Source organism: Macrobrachium rosenbergii, chromosome 4 (assembly GCF_040412425.1).
Source record: "Macrobrachium rosenbergii isolate ZJJX-2024 chromosome 4, ASM4041242v1, whole genome shotgun sequence".
Classification (NCBI taxonomy): Eukaryota; Metazoa; Arthropoda; class Malacostraca; order Decapoda; family Palaemonidae; genus Macrobrachium; species Macrobrachium rosenbergii.
In genome coordinates, this window is record NC_089744.1 from 18,697,501 (window position 1) to 18,715,000 (window position 17,500).

The 17,500-nt window shown below is 41.5% G+C and overlaps 1 protein-coding gene across 1 annotated transcript in view; it reads left to right on the forward strand.

Annotated features, from left to right (window-relative positions):
• Positions 1-8,618: 8,618 nt before the first annotated feature.
• The window catches only part of LOC136830701 (uncharacterized), a 49,245-nt gene continuing 40,363 nt past the window's right edge, over positions 8,619-17,500 (forward strand). Inside the window, exon 1 of the mRNA XM_067090457.1 lies at positions 8,619-8,819. Within this exon, the coding sequence (XP_066946558.1) occupies positions 8,809-8,819 (11 nt within the window). The 5' untranslated portion in view covers positions 8,619-8,808. The remainder of the gene's footprint in view (positions 8,820-17,500) is intronic.

Below are 17,500 nucleotides of genomic sequence, written 5' to 3' on the forward strand. Positions count from 1 at the left end.
CAATGATGGCTTTGGTGACGCAGGAGCAGTTTTTATAAGTATTACGCGAAATATGACACTCTTTTGTTCACCCTTTGTTTGATTTATATGGCCATTTCATCTTAATATATGCATATGCATACATTAAGCCATTTCCCCTAACAAAGGGTTGGCTCCCGAGAAAAAGAAAAGACTGTACAATGATCACGCCCACATTAAATTGTCCGTTCATTGCTAAATTAAAGATGAAGCCCTGGGCAGAGAGCTTCCGTAGCATTGGCTGCTTTGTACACCTACACAAAAAAAAAAACTCATCAGCAGCTCGTCAGGCACCAATACACAATGCACCATAAGCTTTCTGTAGGTTAAGGCTCATCCTTTCCTATACTGATTTCACTCCGTCTATCCAGCACTTTCTAGGTCCTCTTCCCTACCTTCCTCCTCATGTTTCGAAGATATGTGCTCTTCTAAAACCTATCATCATCCATTCATTCAACGTGGCCAAAACACCTCAAAACCATAGAATCTTCCTTTCACCTGCACTAACCTTTTGCACCGCTTCTACATAACTCCACATCTGTCTACTCTTTCACTTCCATTTATGCCGTATATACTGTGCAAGCAATCAATCTCTACAACTCCAGCCTTTTTTTTTCTCTTTTGTTTACAACATCCACACTTAATTTGCACAAAGAGAAGGTTAAAGTATGCCTTAGTTTTGAACAAAGGAACGGTTAAAGTAGACCTTAGTTTAACCAGACCACTGAGCTGATTAACAGCTCTCCTAGGGCTGGCCCGAAGGATTAGACTTATATACGTGGCTGAGAACCAATTGGTTACCTAGCAACGGGAACCACAGCTTATTGTGGAATCCGAACCACGTTATACCTCAACAATACCTGCATACATTTCAACTTTGGCTTCCTGATACACTCCAGGTTTTGTTCATCCTATTCTTTGACACAGGTCTTCTCCCTTCCTACCATCCTATATCTACTTCCAAACCACCAGACACAATTCACAGATTCCATTCCTACATCAACCATTATTAACATTCACTTCTCCTTTCTGGTTTCCTTATACCCTCATAATCATACCCTTGCCCACATTTACTCAAAACTTTCCCTTCTCGTTTGCCAGTCTTCGCAGTTTCTCTTCATTATCCCAAACTCGTACTGTCACATATTTATACATCATTTGCACCTGTATCCATTTCCTTATTTTCTTCTCTTGTCCGTTTCTTCTTCTTCTGGTTTGTCTCTGTAGCTCCAGTCTGCGGTTGTTGGTTACTGTCGTTGTGGTGGTCAGTTGCTGGATGACGACCTCCAAGTACCTGACCGTCCTTACGAGAACTAAGGTGAGGGTGATGTGATAGAGTGTATTCCTCGATCATGGACTCAATTATTATTATTATTATTATTATTATTATTATTATTATTATTATTATTATTATTAACATGCCTTTCTCTGACCTTTTGCATGATTTATCTACAAAGATATTAAGTATTCAAGGAGACATACATCTATGTCTCAACCCATTTTTTCTCCTCAAAAAATTCTAGAACATACTGCTCTTCCAATACAAAAACTTTTCATTTTTGTTAATAGCTTCTCTTCTGTACCATATGTCCTCAAAAGTCTTCACATTGCTTCTATCTTCCTCATCATGAACATTTTTTCGTTCACTAGTAAACCTTACACATTACAATGAAATACAACCACTTATCCTACATGCCTTATTCCTTGTCTAAACAATATCTCGGGAAAAGCGAGATACCAACCTCTGTTCTTAAAACGGAGACTAAAATAAAGTATAAGCCTCAGAATTGGCCTATTACATATATATATATATATATATATATATATATATATATATATATATATATATATATATATATATATATATATATATATATATATATATATTCATATACAAATGTCGCTTAAAATCCAGTTCACGCTACTTCGGGAATATATGGGGAATTATCACCGAAGGGGAATTTTATTTTTTTATTAAATGATAGATGGATCGGTATCGATCCTCGACATGGTACCTACCAGCGACTCCATTCGATGGTCAAACCATTGATACCAAGAGAGGTGTGATAAAAATTTCATATATATGAATATATATATATATATATATATATATATATATATATATAATATATATACATATATATAAATATATGCATTATATATATATATATATATATATATATATATATATATATATATATATATATACATACAAATATATAAATATAAATATATGCATACATATATATATATATATGTATATATATGTATATATATATATATATATATATATATATATATATATATATATATATAGATATATATATTCAGATAATTTCTTTCCACTTATAGACCTTTTTAAAAGATAGAGTGGATTAAAAAAAAAAAAAGAATCTACATTCTGTTGTCCTATAATTCCTCAGTTGAATAAAGCCCGAAACTCCTTTCTGATGAGCTTCTACAGTCTCAGTTTTTTAATTTGCCAGAAAAAAAATTGAGGAGTAATTAGAGTGAAAAAGAAAATAATCAAACGGAGGAATGTCATCTCAGATGAGTTCAGCCCTGCACCGATGGAGAGAGCATTTTGAAGATTTGTTGAACGTTCGGCCTACTGTTGAAGATTCAGGGATTACATTCAGGAAGGTGAAGAATGGAAAGGCACCTGGAGTTGGCGTGATTAAAAGTGAGATGCTGGGTGCGATAGGTAACGTGAGATTTTAAACAGAACTAAATGTGTAAGTTATATATATATATATATATATATATATATATATATATATATATATATATATATATATATATATATATATGAGGGCAATGTTCAAAAGAATCAGAAAGAGAAATAATCGCTCCTTTGTATAAAGATAGGATGATGAAGGAGACTGCAGGAATTAATGGGGTAAAACACTAATGAATAGGTTAAGCAACGCCGGCAGCATGACGCGCGCGCGCGCTTCGCTTTTGTGTGTGTGTGTGTGTATGTGTTTGTGTATGTGTGTTTATATATATATAGGTTCAACATATATATATATATATATATATATATATATATATATATATATACATGTGTAAATATAAGTATATATGCATATGCACACAAACATACACACACACACACTCGCACACACATAATATATGTGTGTGTATATATATATATAGCCTATATAGAAATAATCAACACACAATCACGTGTGGAACAGAAATAAATTTCTGACTCACGTCGGGATCGAACCCAGGTCTTTCAGGTGGAAGGCAAGGGCGCTATCCACAAAGCCATATGCAAGTATATATATATACACAGTATATATATTCCTTTTACGATTAGAGAGTCCGCCCCAGAGGGTGTTAATAGGCTACTCCAGTAGTAGAGCAGGTAAGCCATACAATAGTTCATTTGATGGTGCAAGCATGAAATTTGGCAGAATACTCATTGGGGGATTAGACTTTACGAAAAAAAGTGCTAGCCACCTGAAATTCTCTTAGGTGGACATTTTCCAAGATGGCCGCCATATGGCGATTATCGTGAAAAAATGCCAAAATATTTTTGTATAAATAGCCAAAGTTCAATCGTTATTGGGATAAATTAGGGGATGCTTTGCCATAAAATTGCAGACTTTACTTGGGAGAACAGTCCTTGCCATTCAGGAATCTAATTTGTTGGCGGTTTTCCAAGATGGCCGCCAGGTAAGCCTAATATGCAAAATAATCTAACTTTCTTGGTATTTCTACATATTTATATTTATTTTCCAGTATTTATAGCCATTTGTTCGTGATATAATTATATATAATATATATATATATATATATATATATATATATATATATATATATATATATATATATATATAAGTGACAAATATACTAACTCATTATTAACTGTGTCCAAACTTGAGAATTATGATTATGAGTATATTAGCGTCTATTCTCCTTCTATCATTGTCGAACATCAGTGTTTTAGACTCCTGAAGAGGCATGACTAAGGCAACTACAGAGTGCAGTACAGTCTAATCCTGTCTTTTTACGTGTGCACCTTCCCCCATAGATCAGCAAGTCTGAATATTACAGGTGATGTATCTGTATTAGTAACCTTGCTATCAATGATGTAGACAACAAGTTCAGAAAAAGCCACAGGATATAACTCTTTCCATTGATCATGGTGATTCTCCTCTTGCTTTATCGCATCAAGATGTGCTCTCCCTGAGTTGTATAAATCTGTCAAGCATCGTGGGTGATACTGTACTTCAGTTCTTGAGCAACAACATCACCAGCACTTAACTTTGTAAGGAGCTTTCCATGGCTTAGGGTCTTGGCACATTGATTTTTGAGCCTTTCATTCAGCTGCATCGTCATGGCTCGTCTTAAATTTGACATTTCATCCTCTTCTTCATACAAAAAGCATTGCACCTTTGGAGGGTCTGAGGTTCTTGATCTTTTTCCACTGTTTTCTTCTGTGCCTGATGTACTGGGGGTCACTGTTCTCTTCTGTGCTCTTTTCAATTTGGTATTATTAAACAAAAGTCTGCAGCTGTTATGATGTTTTGCCTTATTTCGTACCAGTGTAGTTTCTACGCCTTCTCCGTCACCTAACAGCGCTGGACCAAATGATATTGGCATAGCAATAAGAGCGTGAAACAATGATACATTTTTTGCAAGATTAACATTTCCAGCAGAGTCCTGTTTCCTCTGAAATAAGCTAAGAGATGAAATTAGTGTTTCATCACTATTGTCCTCTTGACATTTACTCCAGTCAGTTTGCATTTTTGGTTAAATCCCGTGCGATCTGTAAACCATCCGGATAACGTTAAAGCCCCGTCATCCTTGGCTCGGCTCTCCCGCGCTGGCACATCCTAACAGTTCAGGTGCGGCTATCTAATTTCTTTGGGGCTGTTTAAATAGCATCTGGGATATTAAACTTGCAGTTTATCTGGTATTGAACCCCATGTTGAGTTTCACAGTAGTGTCCGTCACTAGTGTGCCCTTGTAGCGAGCGACAGACACTCTCTTGGCTTGACCGCCCATAGTTTAATTTTAGAGTTTTCCTTCTCATATATGAATAGTCTTTACTCTGATATTGAGCTTCATGTGCCCAGAACAACTGGTTTTTTGGTGCCAAAACCTTCCTTTTACCCCATTGCTGTCTGCAGAATCCCTCTGCCTCAGGAACAATAGAGTTAACTTGACTGCAAACTCGACGCTGTAGTTTGCAACCCTTTGGGGAATTATGAGGACAGAAACTGCTTATCCTCTTTGCCTTACCCTCATTAGTAGCTCTTTTTAGTAGCAAAAGTTGGAAATAAATGGACAGAGATCGGCGTTTTTATGGTTTATGGGTGTTTTTGGTGTGCTGGCGGCCATCTTGAAAAAATGGCGGCCATGTTGGAATTTTTGATGGGTAGCACTTTTTTCTTAAAAAGTGACGTACAGAGTATATTCATACCAAATTTCATGCTTGTATCATCAAATGAACGAATCTGTCCAAAAATCACATTGCGCTGCTCCACTACAGCTTTCATAAATTCTTCAGGCATGAGGTTGAGAATACCGTGTTCTTATAATTTACTCCCTTTTTGCAGTCCACCGGAGGCGACTAACATCAGTGATCTAATACGCTGTCTGAGTTAATAGATTTGCAGTGTGTTTGTAATACAGCATGCGTGTGTGTTTACTTGTTATAAACATTATAACAGAATAAAGTGTTGGTTAAGAATAGGCCAATAAAAGACAATACAAAGAAAGACAAGAGGCAGCAATGTTTGCAACGTTGTATCAACCTAATGTTCCGAACAGAAAGAAAGGCGAAATAGAAGGAAAATAACACATTCGGATGGAGATATTCAAATGTACTTCTCACTCCCGGATCATTATGATCCCTTCCTTATCTGGCCTGATTATGGCGATTGTAAATTCGCGAGGAGAATTAATAATGTTGCAAATGGCAATCGACAATATGCCTCCTACCAAGACGTTCCTCGCCACGAAAGTTGCTCGGCGCCACTGTGACTGGAAGCGATTAGTTTCTATCTAAGTGATGTCAGGAGATTTTCTCCACGTAAACTCCTGAAATTAATTTTAAATGATCTAGAAATTTTATTTTCGTTGACTTTGGGCCATTCCCGATAAGCTGTAAGTAATTTCGTGATACGTATAACACAAGGTCTTTCTTGCTTTCTCTTAAACACATACACACATAAAACTCTCTCTCTCTCTCTCTCTCTCTCTCTCTATATATATATATATCTATATATATATATATATATATATATATCTCTATATATATCTCTCTCTAATATATATATATATATATATATATATATATATTTCTTCTTCTGTTTTAACGTGCTTATGTATGTATGTGTGTATATATATATATATGTATATATATACATATATATATGTATATATATATATATATATATATATATATATATATATATATATATATATATATATATATATATATATAGATTCCAACATGCTGTTACCATAACAGAGTGTGGCTCCTAAGGAATGAAAAGCACAATCACAACTACTATATTCACACTTGAACTGCTGAATCGTCGATGAGCCTCTATACAAAAAGCTTCCTCAACTGCCAACACCAGCTGCTTCAAACGCCGACACAGAGGTGTCACCATCAGGCCGTCGAACACAGGCCACCAGGATAAATCTCAGCAGCTCTGGTTAACATCCTTATGCATACTTAACCACTGCCTTTCTAGGTCCTCCTCTCCTACCCACTTTCATTCTTTCCACAAGACCGAACCATCTCCAAACACTGTGATCCATCCTTTCACCTACACCAATCCTTATGCCACCCTGGTGTATCGCCACATTTATCATCTTGTCATTTTTTTCACATACCACAAATACTAAGAAAGCTACTCGTCCCTAAAGCCCGACATTTTACCGTTCATTTGCATTTAACGCCCACACTTCACTTACGTAGAGGAGAATTGTTTCAACAATCCCTTCTTACATCCCAACGTTGGATTTCATAAATACTCCAAGATTACTTCTAGTCTTATGCTCTCAACCGTTACCTTTCTTGCTTCGCCTGCTCTGAAACTCGCTTCTTCTCTCATCCTATCATCATCCAAAATCTTTATTCCCAAATACTTATAACAATCTGCCTCTCCCATTCTCTCACCATCCATACTAACATTAAGTGCATCACCTTCGCTGGCTCTCATTTGCCCTCATTACTTTACTCTTGCTCTCGTTTATTCTAGACTCTGTCGTCTTACAAACAATTCTCATTTCTTTCTTTACTCTCTACAGTTTCTCTTCAATATCGCCAGTCAGAGCTGTATCATCTATATTCCATTCCAATTACTTTCTTACCTCATAACTGAGCATCTACAGCTATTGTCCTTTCTCTCAGTTCTCACGTCACTCAGTCCGAGAAGGTATTCAACAGTCATGGAGACAAATCATACCCCTGCCTCATTATTACACCAAAACCCGTCACTCTCCCATCTGCAAACTCTAACATGTTATAACTTTTTATCGCTCTTAGCAATTTCCCTTCTATATCATACATCCCCAACAGTCTCTACATTGCCTTTATCATTTCTGTGATATGCGCTCTGTGGGCTCATTTATGCAACATCATTTTTTTCTGTTTAGTTCCAAACTTCTTGCAAAATTGTTGCAAAACAGCCGCTTGACTCACACACCTTGTTTCTTGTCTAAATCTAGACTGTCCTTCCACTATCAAACTTTCTGTCATCTGTCGTACCCCCTCAATCAAAATCCCACCTTTCACTTTTCCCAGTGTACTCAACAAAGTTATGTCCCGATGATTCTTAGTCTCCTCAGTTACCTTTACCTACGTACAGAAGAACAATTATTCCTCTCACACATTCCTGTGAAATCTTCCCCTCATCCAGACATCTTACGCGCCATGGACAGCCTAATGAAACAGTTCCCTCACCGTATGCAGCATCTTACTAGTAGGCCCATCAACTCCTGATGCTTTTTCATTTCCAGCTGTTATTGCCCTCTTTCCACTTTGGAGACATCTCAAAGCATTCTTTGGTAGTGAAGTGGAATTTTCATAAATTGTAGATTCCATTGTAGATTTGTCTTCTGTCTAAAATGGAACTAAAACATTATTTAAATTACTGTATCATGCTCATATATTGATAATTTATTATCGTATTAACATGTTTTCGGTGAACTGGAGAGAGGCTTTAGTTCGGAAATCCATGCAAAAAAAAAAAAATTCCTTGAGGTTAGTTAGACGTAGACCTTTATTCATGTCTTTCTTTTATTTATTGTCACGATCCTAAGGGACCAGTGGTGAAATAAGGCACCAGTAATAAAATTAGATTCTTTTTATTAAATTCGGAATGACTTTCGTGTCATGAAATCTTTGGAAATATCTTTTATAGCGTAACCCAGTTTTTTTTTCTTTAGAACCTCCGTACACGCACTGTTTAAACAGCGGAACGGATTATGAGCAAAATGAAGTGCTGTATGTTGTTACTAATGCAGTTTTGTTTTTTCTGAATATTATTATTAGGCTTCCAATAAAACTTAATATTCGCTGCAAGTCTAATCAACATGTATATCATAATACCAGGTCATAATTTTGCAGTAGTCGTACAATAACTAGAGCAGGCGGTTATAGCAACACTGGCTAGAAGAAGATTTTGTTTACATTTTATTGTTTGAGCTACCAATCATGGTGCTGGTACCCTTTGGTTATTGCGAGGCGGTGACCGTATATTGAACGTATTTTCGAGTTTCCTTGAGCCAACATACATAACATTGTTCAGAATCCTTAACATGAATAACAAGTAAGTAGAAGGGATCATGAATATGCGTCTGATTAGCTAACATGGGTGGTAATCCGTAGGTGTACTCTAGGCTAGTAACCTAGAGGCAGCTAGCCTAGCCTAGCTTTTGAAACAGTCTTTGTCTGATCGAGACATAGCGTACATTGGATTTTAAGTCTTGATCTACCATGGTAGTAGAACTAAGCATTAGCCTAGCTCCACGTTGGGTGTTTCCTTTAAAATTGACTTTTCACCTAGTAAATTGGTTGCTAAGGTCTGTCAAGAAATTATTTTTTTTTTGTAGAACTAAGTAGTAGCTCCGCGGCGGCGATTACCTTCTAACTTAACTTTTTCTACAGTTTTTTTGGTTGCTAATTATGGATTTACCTTCAATTTTTGTTGCACGAATGTAATTAACCTGTAATTAACCCCTGAAGTCTATCCATCAAGGTAGGGGACCCGATGGGAAATAGGGATTATTGGTGGGGTACACCACTCGGACAGGTGATGTGCCCCCTCTAACCAACAAGCTAGGGGACCTGATGGGAATGCAGGGTTATGGGTAGGGTATACCACCAGGATAGTGTTATTTGGGTATGTAACAGCTCACCCGCTTGCTTTTACCCTACAATTTAGGGGACCCCTAGGGAAAGCAGGGTTACGGGTGGGGTAGACGACGAGGGGTGAGAAGACGGCCAAAATTGGTAATTTTTTGGAAGACTCCAGCCAGCCATTTCCAAAGGTGCCAGCTAGCCATTTTTGCATGAAAAACCATTTTGGATTTTTCATGCAAAAATGGCCAGGAAATGATAAGGTAGTAAAAGAACCTAAAAATCCAACCTAACGTAAACTAGGGGTGTTTACTGGTTACAATTTTGCCGTATTAGTTATGGGGGGGGCCTGGTATTGTCTTACCTTACAAGTCCTTATTTTTCTCTGCTGTTAAGCATTTGCGAAGGTTATGTATTGAGAAGAAATTTTTTGTTTTGATGTGATTTACCCAAGAAAAATATAAATTATAAAGCGGGAGGTGGCTGGAGTCTAACGAAAAATAACCCCAAAATTTACTGTTTACGGCACCTCAGACATGAAAAACCCCTAAACAGAGAACAAACAAGAACATTAAATATGCCGTTACAAAGACAACCCTTCCCATTACTGCTGTTGTTCTGAACACTGTTGCCCAGATGCATACTTATGGGGCAGCCATCGGTTCATATCTCTCTCCCCTACTGAGAAAACTTGGAGATGGGGGTCTAACCCCCAAGAAACACTTATCTAACCAATCACATTATGCTGTTAGCCCTCTGTTGAGGAAAACCTCCCCAAACCTTACCACTCACAGTTGCTAACATGCTTTTCTCTTGGGGGGGGCTGTGGGGGGTTTCCAGGGTTCCCATACGCGATCTTCACAAGGCAGAGCACGGGTACGTCTTTTTGGAACGGTTCACATCCCGTCCGGCAAGTGCAATAACTTGTTAACTTGCTTTACCTACGCATGAAAGTAATACACCCAGCTTACAATCCTGCCAAACTAAAACTTAACACAGCGGAGAAGAAAACACATGTAAATGGTTGATGCTTTTTTATGAGTTTCAGTGTTCTTGGTTGCACTTCCTGACATTTGATGCAACATTTCAACCCCCAAGGCCACTACTAAACACGGCGCAATGCATTTACCCCCCCGGGCCAGTACTGAACACAGCGCAAAGACATTCCATCCCCCTGAGGCCAGTACTGAAAATGCCGAAAAACATTTAAGCCCCCAAGCCAATACTGAACATGCCGAAAGTGTATAGGTACCCCCTAGGCCAGTACTGAACATGGCAAATGGACATTCCATCCCCCTGAGGCCACTACTAAACAAGGCGAAATGCATTTAACCCGCAAAGCCAGTGCTAAACACCCCAACTTGGTTTCTTTACATTACTGACATAACCACCACAAAGCTTTTCATTAAAACCACCTTTCCTGTTACTGACGCGTGAGTTTCCCCCTTCCCCCCCGAAGCCCCTCACACAAACCCTTCCCCAACATCCATTTGTGCCAATACCCCCCACATCCCACCCCTTCTTAACCCACCACAACTCAAATCTGCTACCCAGACCTACGCCTAAAAACATTCAAGTTTTGTGCTTTCTGGTTCAGTACAATGGCTGAATCTGCCGTCCGCGTCGTGTGCATCTGAGCCCATAACCCTGCATACCCTACCAGTAACTTGCGTTAATTGTTACCCTAGCTACCACAACTTTTCTGCTTTTTACTTAGGCAATTACGAACGCCTAATTAAACTTTGCCAGGATCAAGGCCACCAGTTCCACACATTTTTGACGGCAGTGGCTGATCTCTACCCTCCCAGTCCCTAAGGTAAGGTCACTTCACCCTGTTCGTGCCTAAGTTTTTTGGGTGCAAAAAAATTTTTTCCTTCAGGTTGCTTCTTTCAGGCATCACTAAGTGCTTCTCTGCTCCTGTTTTTACCTTGGAAACTGGTTTTTTTTACACTTTTAGGGCTTCTGGTAAAGTTGGTGAATTTTTTTTTTGCTGGCCACATTCTCTGTCCCCATGCCCATTACCGAGCAGTGTTGTGTCCCCCCATTACGTTGCTACCCGCACTTGATCTTGACGCGTTCTGCGTTTGTGCAACCTTTCTCCCACCCCCCACTTGCGCCACTCCTCACTTACCCCCGCTCTTGGGGCTTGTGAGATACACTCTCCCTCCCTGCCCTGTTACCCACCCTTTCAGCCGCTCCCTCCTGTTGGCGAATGGCTCCCTCTCGTTTTTCCCCTCCAGAGGGCGCATCCTCAACGTAAACATGTCCGCTCCATTTCTGTGTTCTCCCCCCACCCAGAACCCCGAATTCCCACAGTTCCCCTTTACTGTTGAGTAGAGTTAGGGGGCAAATAACAGTTGGCCGACAAGAAACAAACTCACCGCCAGTATCAGAAGCCGTAAAAGTGAAGAAAAAACCAGTTTCCAAGGTAAAAACAGGCACGGAGCTAATATTTAGAATTATGCTTTTTTTTGTCGGTCAACTGTAATCAACCTGTAATTGTGTTTTGGTACTGCACCCTGGGCAGGGGAAATTGTCTGAGCTTTGTTGGCCTTCAGTATTGACCTTCGTCGAAGTTCCTGCTGTATATTTTGTCAGCCTTCAGAGTACTCCTTCGCTGCACAATATCCCACTTCTGTAGAGACGACATTGGCTATACTGTCACGTCGCTACATGTTGAGATGAGTGCCAACCAGAGGCAGTAATTATCTGCGCAGCTCTCTCACCAGCTAAGGAAACAAGCATTGTCTCAGTGCTAGCCTACTTTAGTTCATTCACTTTTCATATGTGGAATGTTATTTTACTGTCCACGATTCCCCACCACCTTGCAATATGGAATCAGCTAAGTAATTACTGGGTAAGTTACTTATATAAAAATTACATTTTTATATAAGTATGATAAAATAAGGTTTTATATATGCTTACCCAGGAATTATGTATGGCTGTCTCCTCAGGTGCTATTGGGCAAACCTGTGGGCAAACCTGGTGTTGAAGAGAAGGGACACAGTCCTGACTCGGATCACCAGGTCTATCTTTCCCAAGTTGACGTTGACCTTACGGAACAGACCGTTGCTGGGTTCTGCCTCTCTCTTACCTAGAGAGTTGGTGGATGCTGTGGTGGACAAGCATGAGGCCAAAGACAGCAACCACCTTGTCCATCAGGCAGTGGCTAAGATCTTCCAGGTCTTTATGCTCCACTGCAGCCCAACCTTTGGGTCAGGATAGCGCTTCCTTGGCCCCTAAGAAGACCCAGGCTTCGAAGGGTGTCCACAGAAACACCCAGCCTTCTTCTTCAGCCCGCTTTCCAGTCCGGAAAAGGGGGCAAGGGGAAGAAGAAGGGAAATGCTAGGGGTGGCATTCCCCTCCAGCTGCTGCCATTGGTGGGGGATGCCTGTTGAGCCATTGGGCAACATGGCAGCGATATAGAGCCGAGCCCTGGGTAGTGGATGTCCTTTGGGCGTGATATCTACTCCCCTTTGAGTCTCGGCCACCCCTCACCAACTTTCCAGTCCGTCTCCTAACCTACATTCCTGGTTCACTGAAGGATCTCGCACTCAGGCAAGAAGTGCATGCCATGCTGAACAAGGGCGCTGTGGAAGTCGTGTCGGATCAGTCCCCAGGCTCTTACAGCCGTTTCTTTCTCATGGAGAAAGTCTCGGGGGGTTGGAGACTGGTCATAAACCTCTCTCCCTTGAACTGATTCGTTTGCCAGAACGACTTCATGCTTATGGTGGACTTGAAGGATGCGCATTACCAAACAGGTACCCACCCATATGTCCTCTCACAAGTATGTTTGCTTTATCCTCAGGAAAGCGGTGTTCCACTTCAGGGCACTGTTTTGGGCTCTCAACCGCTTCTCAGGTGTTCACGTGAATGTTCAGCTTGGTGTCAGCTTGGGCCCATTCACATGGGATATGTCTGTTGAGGTATCTCAACGATTGGCTTGTCCTGGTGAGCTCCTGCTCGCATTTGCTTCAGGACAGGGATCGACTCCTCAAGTTTTGCCACGATTTAGAGATTGTAGTAAATCTCGAGAAGTCCGATCTCACCCCCAAGCAGAGGATAAAGTACCTGGGCATGCTGATATATACAGTAGCAGCCAAAGTCTTCCCTCGGACTCTCGTATGAACAGGTTCAGGAAGGCAGCACAGCTGTTCCTGTCTCAACAGGAGCAGCCAGCTCAACAATGGCAAGTTGTCATCAGTCACCTGTCGTCATTGGAGAAGCTGGTCCCTCATGGGCGACTTCACCTTCGTTCTCTTCAGTGGAGACTGAAAGGGTACGGTCCCAGTCTCGAGATCCTCAGTCCTTTCTCATTCCTCTCGGGGGAAGTGAGAGAGGGTCTAGACTGGTGGCTGGATGACAGGAACCTCTTAATATGAGAATGCCTGTATACTCCCCCTCCTGACATGCTTCTGTTCTCAGACGCATCGAACAAGGGATGGGGCTTACACCTGGAGGAGTTGCTGACTTCGGGAGTGTGGAACAGAGACAACAAGCACGTTCACATCAACATCCTGGAGCTCAAGGTGGCCTTCCTGGCCCTCCAAGAGTTTCAGAATCGAGTGATGGGACATTGTGGTGTTGATAAGAGACAACGCCTTGGTGGTGGCTTATGTCAACAAGCAGGGGCCGTCTTGTATCCCTTCCTCTTCACCAGTTGGCAATGCAGGTGCATGAGTGGGTGGTAGCTCACTCAGTAGAGCTATGAGCCAGATACATTCCAGGCAAGAGGAATGTAGTGGCAGACAAGCTCAGCCGCCAGAATCAAGTGATAGGGACAGAGTGGTCCTTTCACTCAGACATCTCTGAGAGGTTGTTAGATGTGTGGGGACGTACAGTCATAGATCTGTTTGCCACCCCTCGCAACAGAAAACTTCAGGTCTTCTGTTCAGTTGTGCCGGACTCATGGGCTGCTGCAGAGGATGCTTTTCAGCATCCGTGGCACAACCTTGACGTCTATGCCTTCCCTCTGTTTTGTCTGATTTGTAGGGCGGTAAGCCAAGTGTTGGTCACCCCCCGAATCTCAGGATGATTCTGGTGGCTCCCAAATGGCCGCAGGCCATTTGGTGTCCCGACCTGCTAGCTCTGCTCTCCGAGGTGCTGTGAGATATTCCTCCTTGGCCCAATCTTCTGAGTCAACCCCACGTAGAGCGGTACCACCAGACAGTCCCTGTGTCTTCACGGTTGAAGGTTATCCGGCATTTCTTGCAAGCGAGAGGCTTTTCGTGTTGCGCAGCAACAGAGATGGCTGGATACCTCAGACAGTCCTCTGTAGTGGTATACCAGGGAAAGTGGGCCATCTTCTGTGGTTGGTGTAGAATCTTGCCTGAGGACGGTGAACGAATTTCTCTCTCTTCAAGACTGCTCACCCAACAAGTGGATGAGTCGTCTATGGACTCTAGCCTCCATAGAACAGTTGGTCACTCCAGGCAGACTCCATATGAGAGTTCTGCAGTTCTTCTTGAGGGATTTGCAATGGTGGAATTCTGAAGACAAACTGTTAGAAGGGAAATCTCTCCTCCCTCTGAGCCCCAACCTAGACTTCTACTCAGAGATGTGACCTAGGTTGAGGAGCTCTTCTGGGAAACAAGGAAGTTTCTGGGACATGGTCCTTGGAACAAAGAAGCTGGCATATCAGTGTCAAAGAGTTAAAGGCGGTTCATTTGGGGCTACAGTTCTTCACGTTGAAAGTTTGCAGCAAGACAGTGGCAGTCCACGTGGACAACACCACTGCTATGTCTTATACAGTATCAGGATGCAAGGAGGGACTCACTCTTTCTCCTTCTGCGAGGCAGTGATGGCCCTTCTTCTCTGGGCATACCAGAATCCTTACACGTTTTATTCAAGGAAAACTAAATGTATTGGCGGATGAGCTGAGCCATCAGAGACAGGTTCTCCCTACGAATGGACCCTGGACCCTGTAGTCTGCTTAGATCTGTGGAAACTGTGGGGAAAGCCGATCCTGGACCTATTTGCAACCCCCAGGAATCATCATCTTCCATTGTTCTGTTTGCCAGCCCTGGACCCTCTAGTATGGGCAACAGATGCCATGCTACAAGACTGGTCAAACAAGGACCTTTATGCTTTCCCACCATTCAGCATGGTGAGGGAAGTTCTAAGCAAGTTTCAGGCCCACCAAAACGTGTCAATGACCTTAGTAGCCCCGTTTTGGCCCTCAAAGGAGTGGTTCCTGGATCTCCTTGGACTTCTGGTGGATTTTCCAAGGCTGCTCCCTCAAAGGCCAAGTTTACCCAGACAGCCCCACTTCAGGAGGTTCCATCAAAGATTGTCCACTCTGGCCCTGACTGGATACAGACTGTCAGGAAGCTTATTAGAGCGAAGGGCTTTTCAAGATCAGCTGCAGAGGCTATTGCTAGGTGTAGACGTCAATCCTCTAGCAATGTCTACCAAGCCAAGTGGACAGTCTTCTGCTCTTGGTACAGAAGAAATAACATCTTGTCTTCTCAGACGTCTGTAGCAGAGATAGCAGATTTTCTGTTGTATTTAAGGTCCTCTAGAGGGCTGTCTTCCTCTACTATTAGAGGTTATGGGCCATGTTGGGTTTGGTCTTTCAACATAGGGGAGTAGATCTATCCTCGAACCAGGGTCTGTCCAACCTCATTAAGTCATTTGACAGCCAAGCAGAAAGAGGTAGGAGTGGTCTCTTGGAACCTGGATGTGATTCTCAAATGGCTGTTTAGTCCCCATTTTGAGCCCCTTCGTTCGATTTTGCTGAGGGATCTCACCAGCAAGACCTTTTTCATGTGGCTTTAGCAACTGCTAATTATGAACTACATGCAATTGATAAGAGGATTGGCTTCTCCCAAGGGAACACAGTCTGTTCATTTACCTAGGGGTTTTTAACCCAGAACGAGACCCGGTTTAAGCTCTGGCCTCGTTCGTTTATTATTAAGAATCTGGTGGAGATCCTGGGACCAGAAGAGGAAGAGAGAGCTCTTCGTCCTGTGAGGGCATTAAGATGTTATTTGCACAGAACTGAGAAAATCCGTGGCTCTGCGAGTAACCTATGGTGCTCAGTGAAAAATCCTTCTCGTCCACTGTCTAAGAATTCCCTTATCACAGAAGCACATTCTCTGATTGGGAAGGATGTCCTACCCTCATTTAAAGTCAAAGCTCACGAAGTCAGAGTGGTTGCTATGTACTTAGTTAGCTTTTAAACGTAACTTGTCTCTCTCCTCCATTCTCCAGTCAACATATTGGAGGTGGAAGTTGATTTTTACAACCTATTTCTTGCAGGAAGTGGAAATGGTGTATGAAAATTGCAGTACCTTAGGTCCGTTATCAGTGGCAGGCATGGTTTTGGGGGAAGAAGCATAGGAAGCATCCCTTCCATCCTTTTTTCTCTTCGCCCTGACATAGGGCATTGAGTCTTATAGGAGCCTGGGGGTATTGTGTACCTGGAGTACCCACCAGTTTTTTACTGGATGGGTGGTGGTTTTTATTTGTGTTGTAGGTGGCAGCATTGTTTTTTCTGGTTGTTTTTACTGTGGTACTGCGCCCAAGGCAGGGGCAACATTGGATGCTTTGCCAGCCATCGGAAAGGTCCTCCACTGCAAAGTTCCCACTAAAGTAGTAGGCGCTCCACGGCTATACCGCCACGCTACTACAGGATAGATGAGCACCAACCAGAGGCAGTATGTTACTGCAGTAGCTCTCTTACCAGGTAAGGAACAACAAGCATTGTATCAATGCTAGCAATTTTTCTGTTTTCAGATTCATCACCATTACAGTACTAATGTTTTGGAGTAGATATGTCCATGCATTCCACCTCCTGTCAATGTGGGATTCAGCTATGTAATTACTTGGTAAGGTACTTATATAAAAATGACATTTTTATGATAAAAAAAGTTTTATATATACTTACCAAGTAATTACATGATCAGAGCCCTCCCTCTTCCCCTCGCATGGACAGAAGGGCACAAACAAATTGAAGCTCTTTGCTGAGTTGTTCCTCTCTTTCCCTCAAAGTGGGCGGGGCAAGTCACCTATCCAAAACAATAGTAGCGCTACCGTGAATTTCAAAATTTAAGCTGCCTTGCGAGTTGAAACTAACAGCTATGTAATTACTTGGTAAGTATATATATAAAACTTTATTTTATCATAAAAATGTAATTTTTTATAATACAA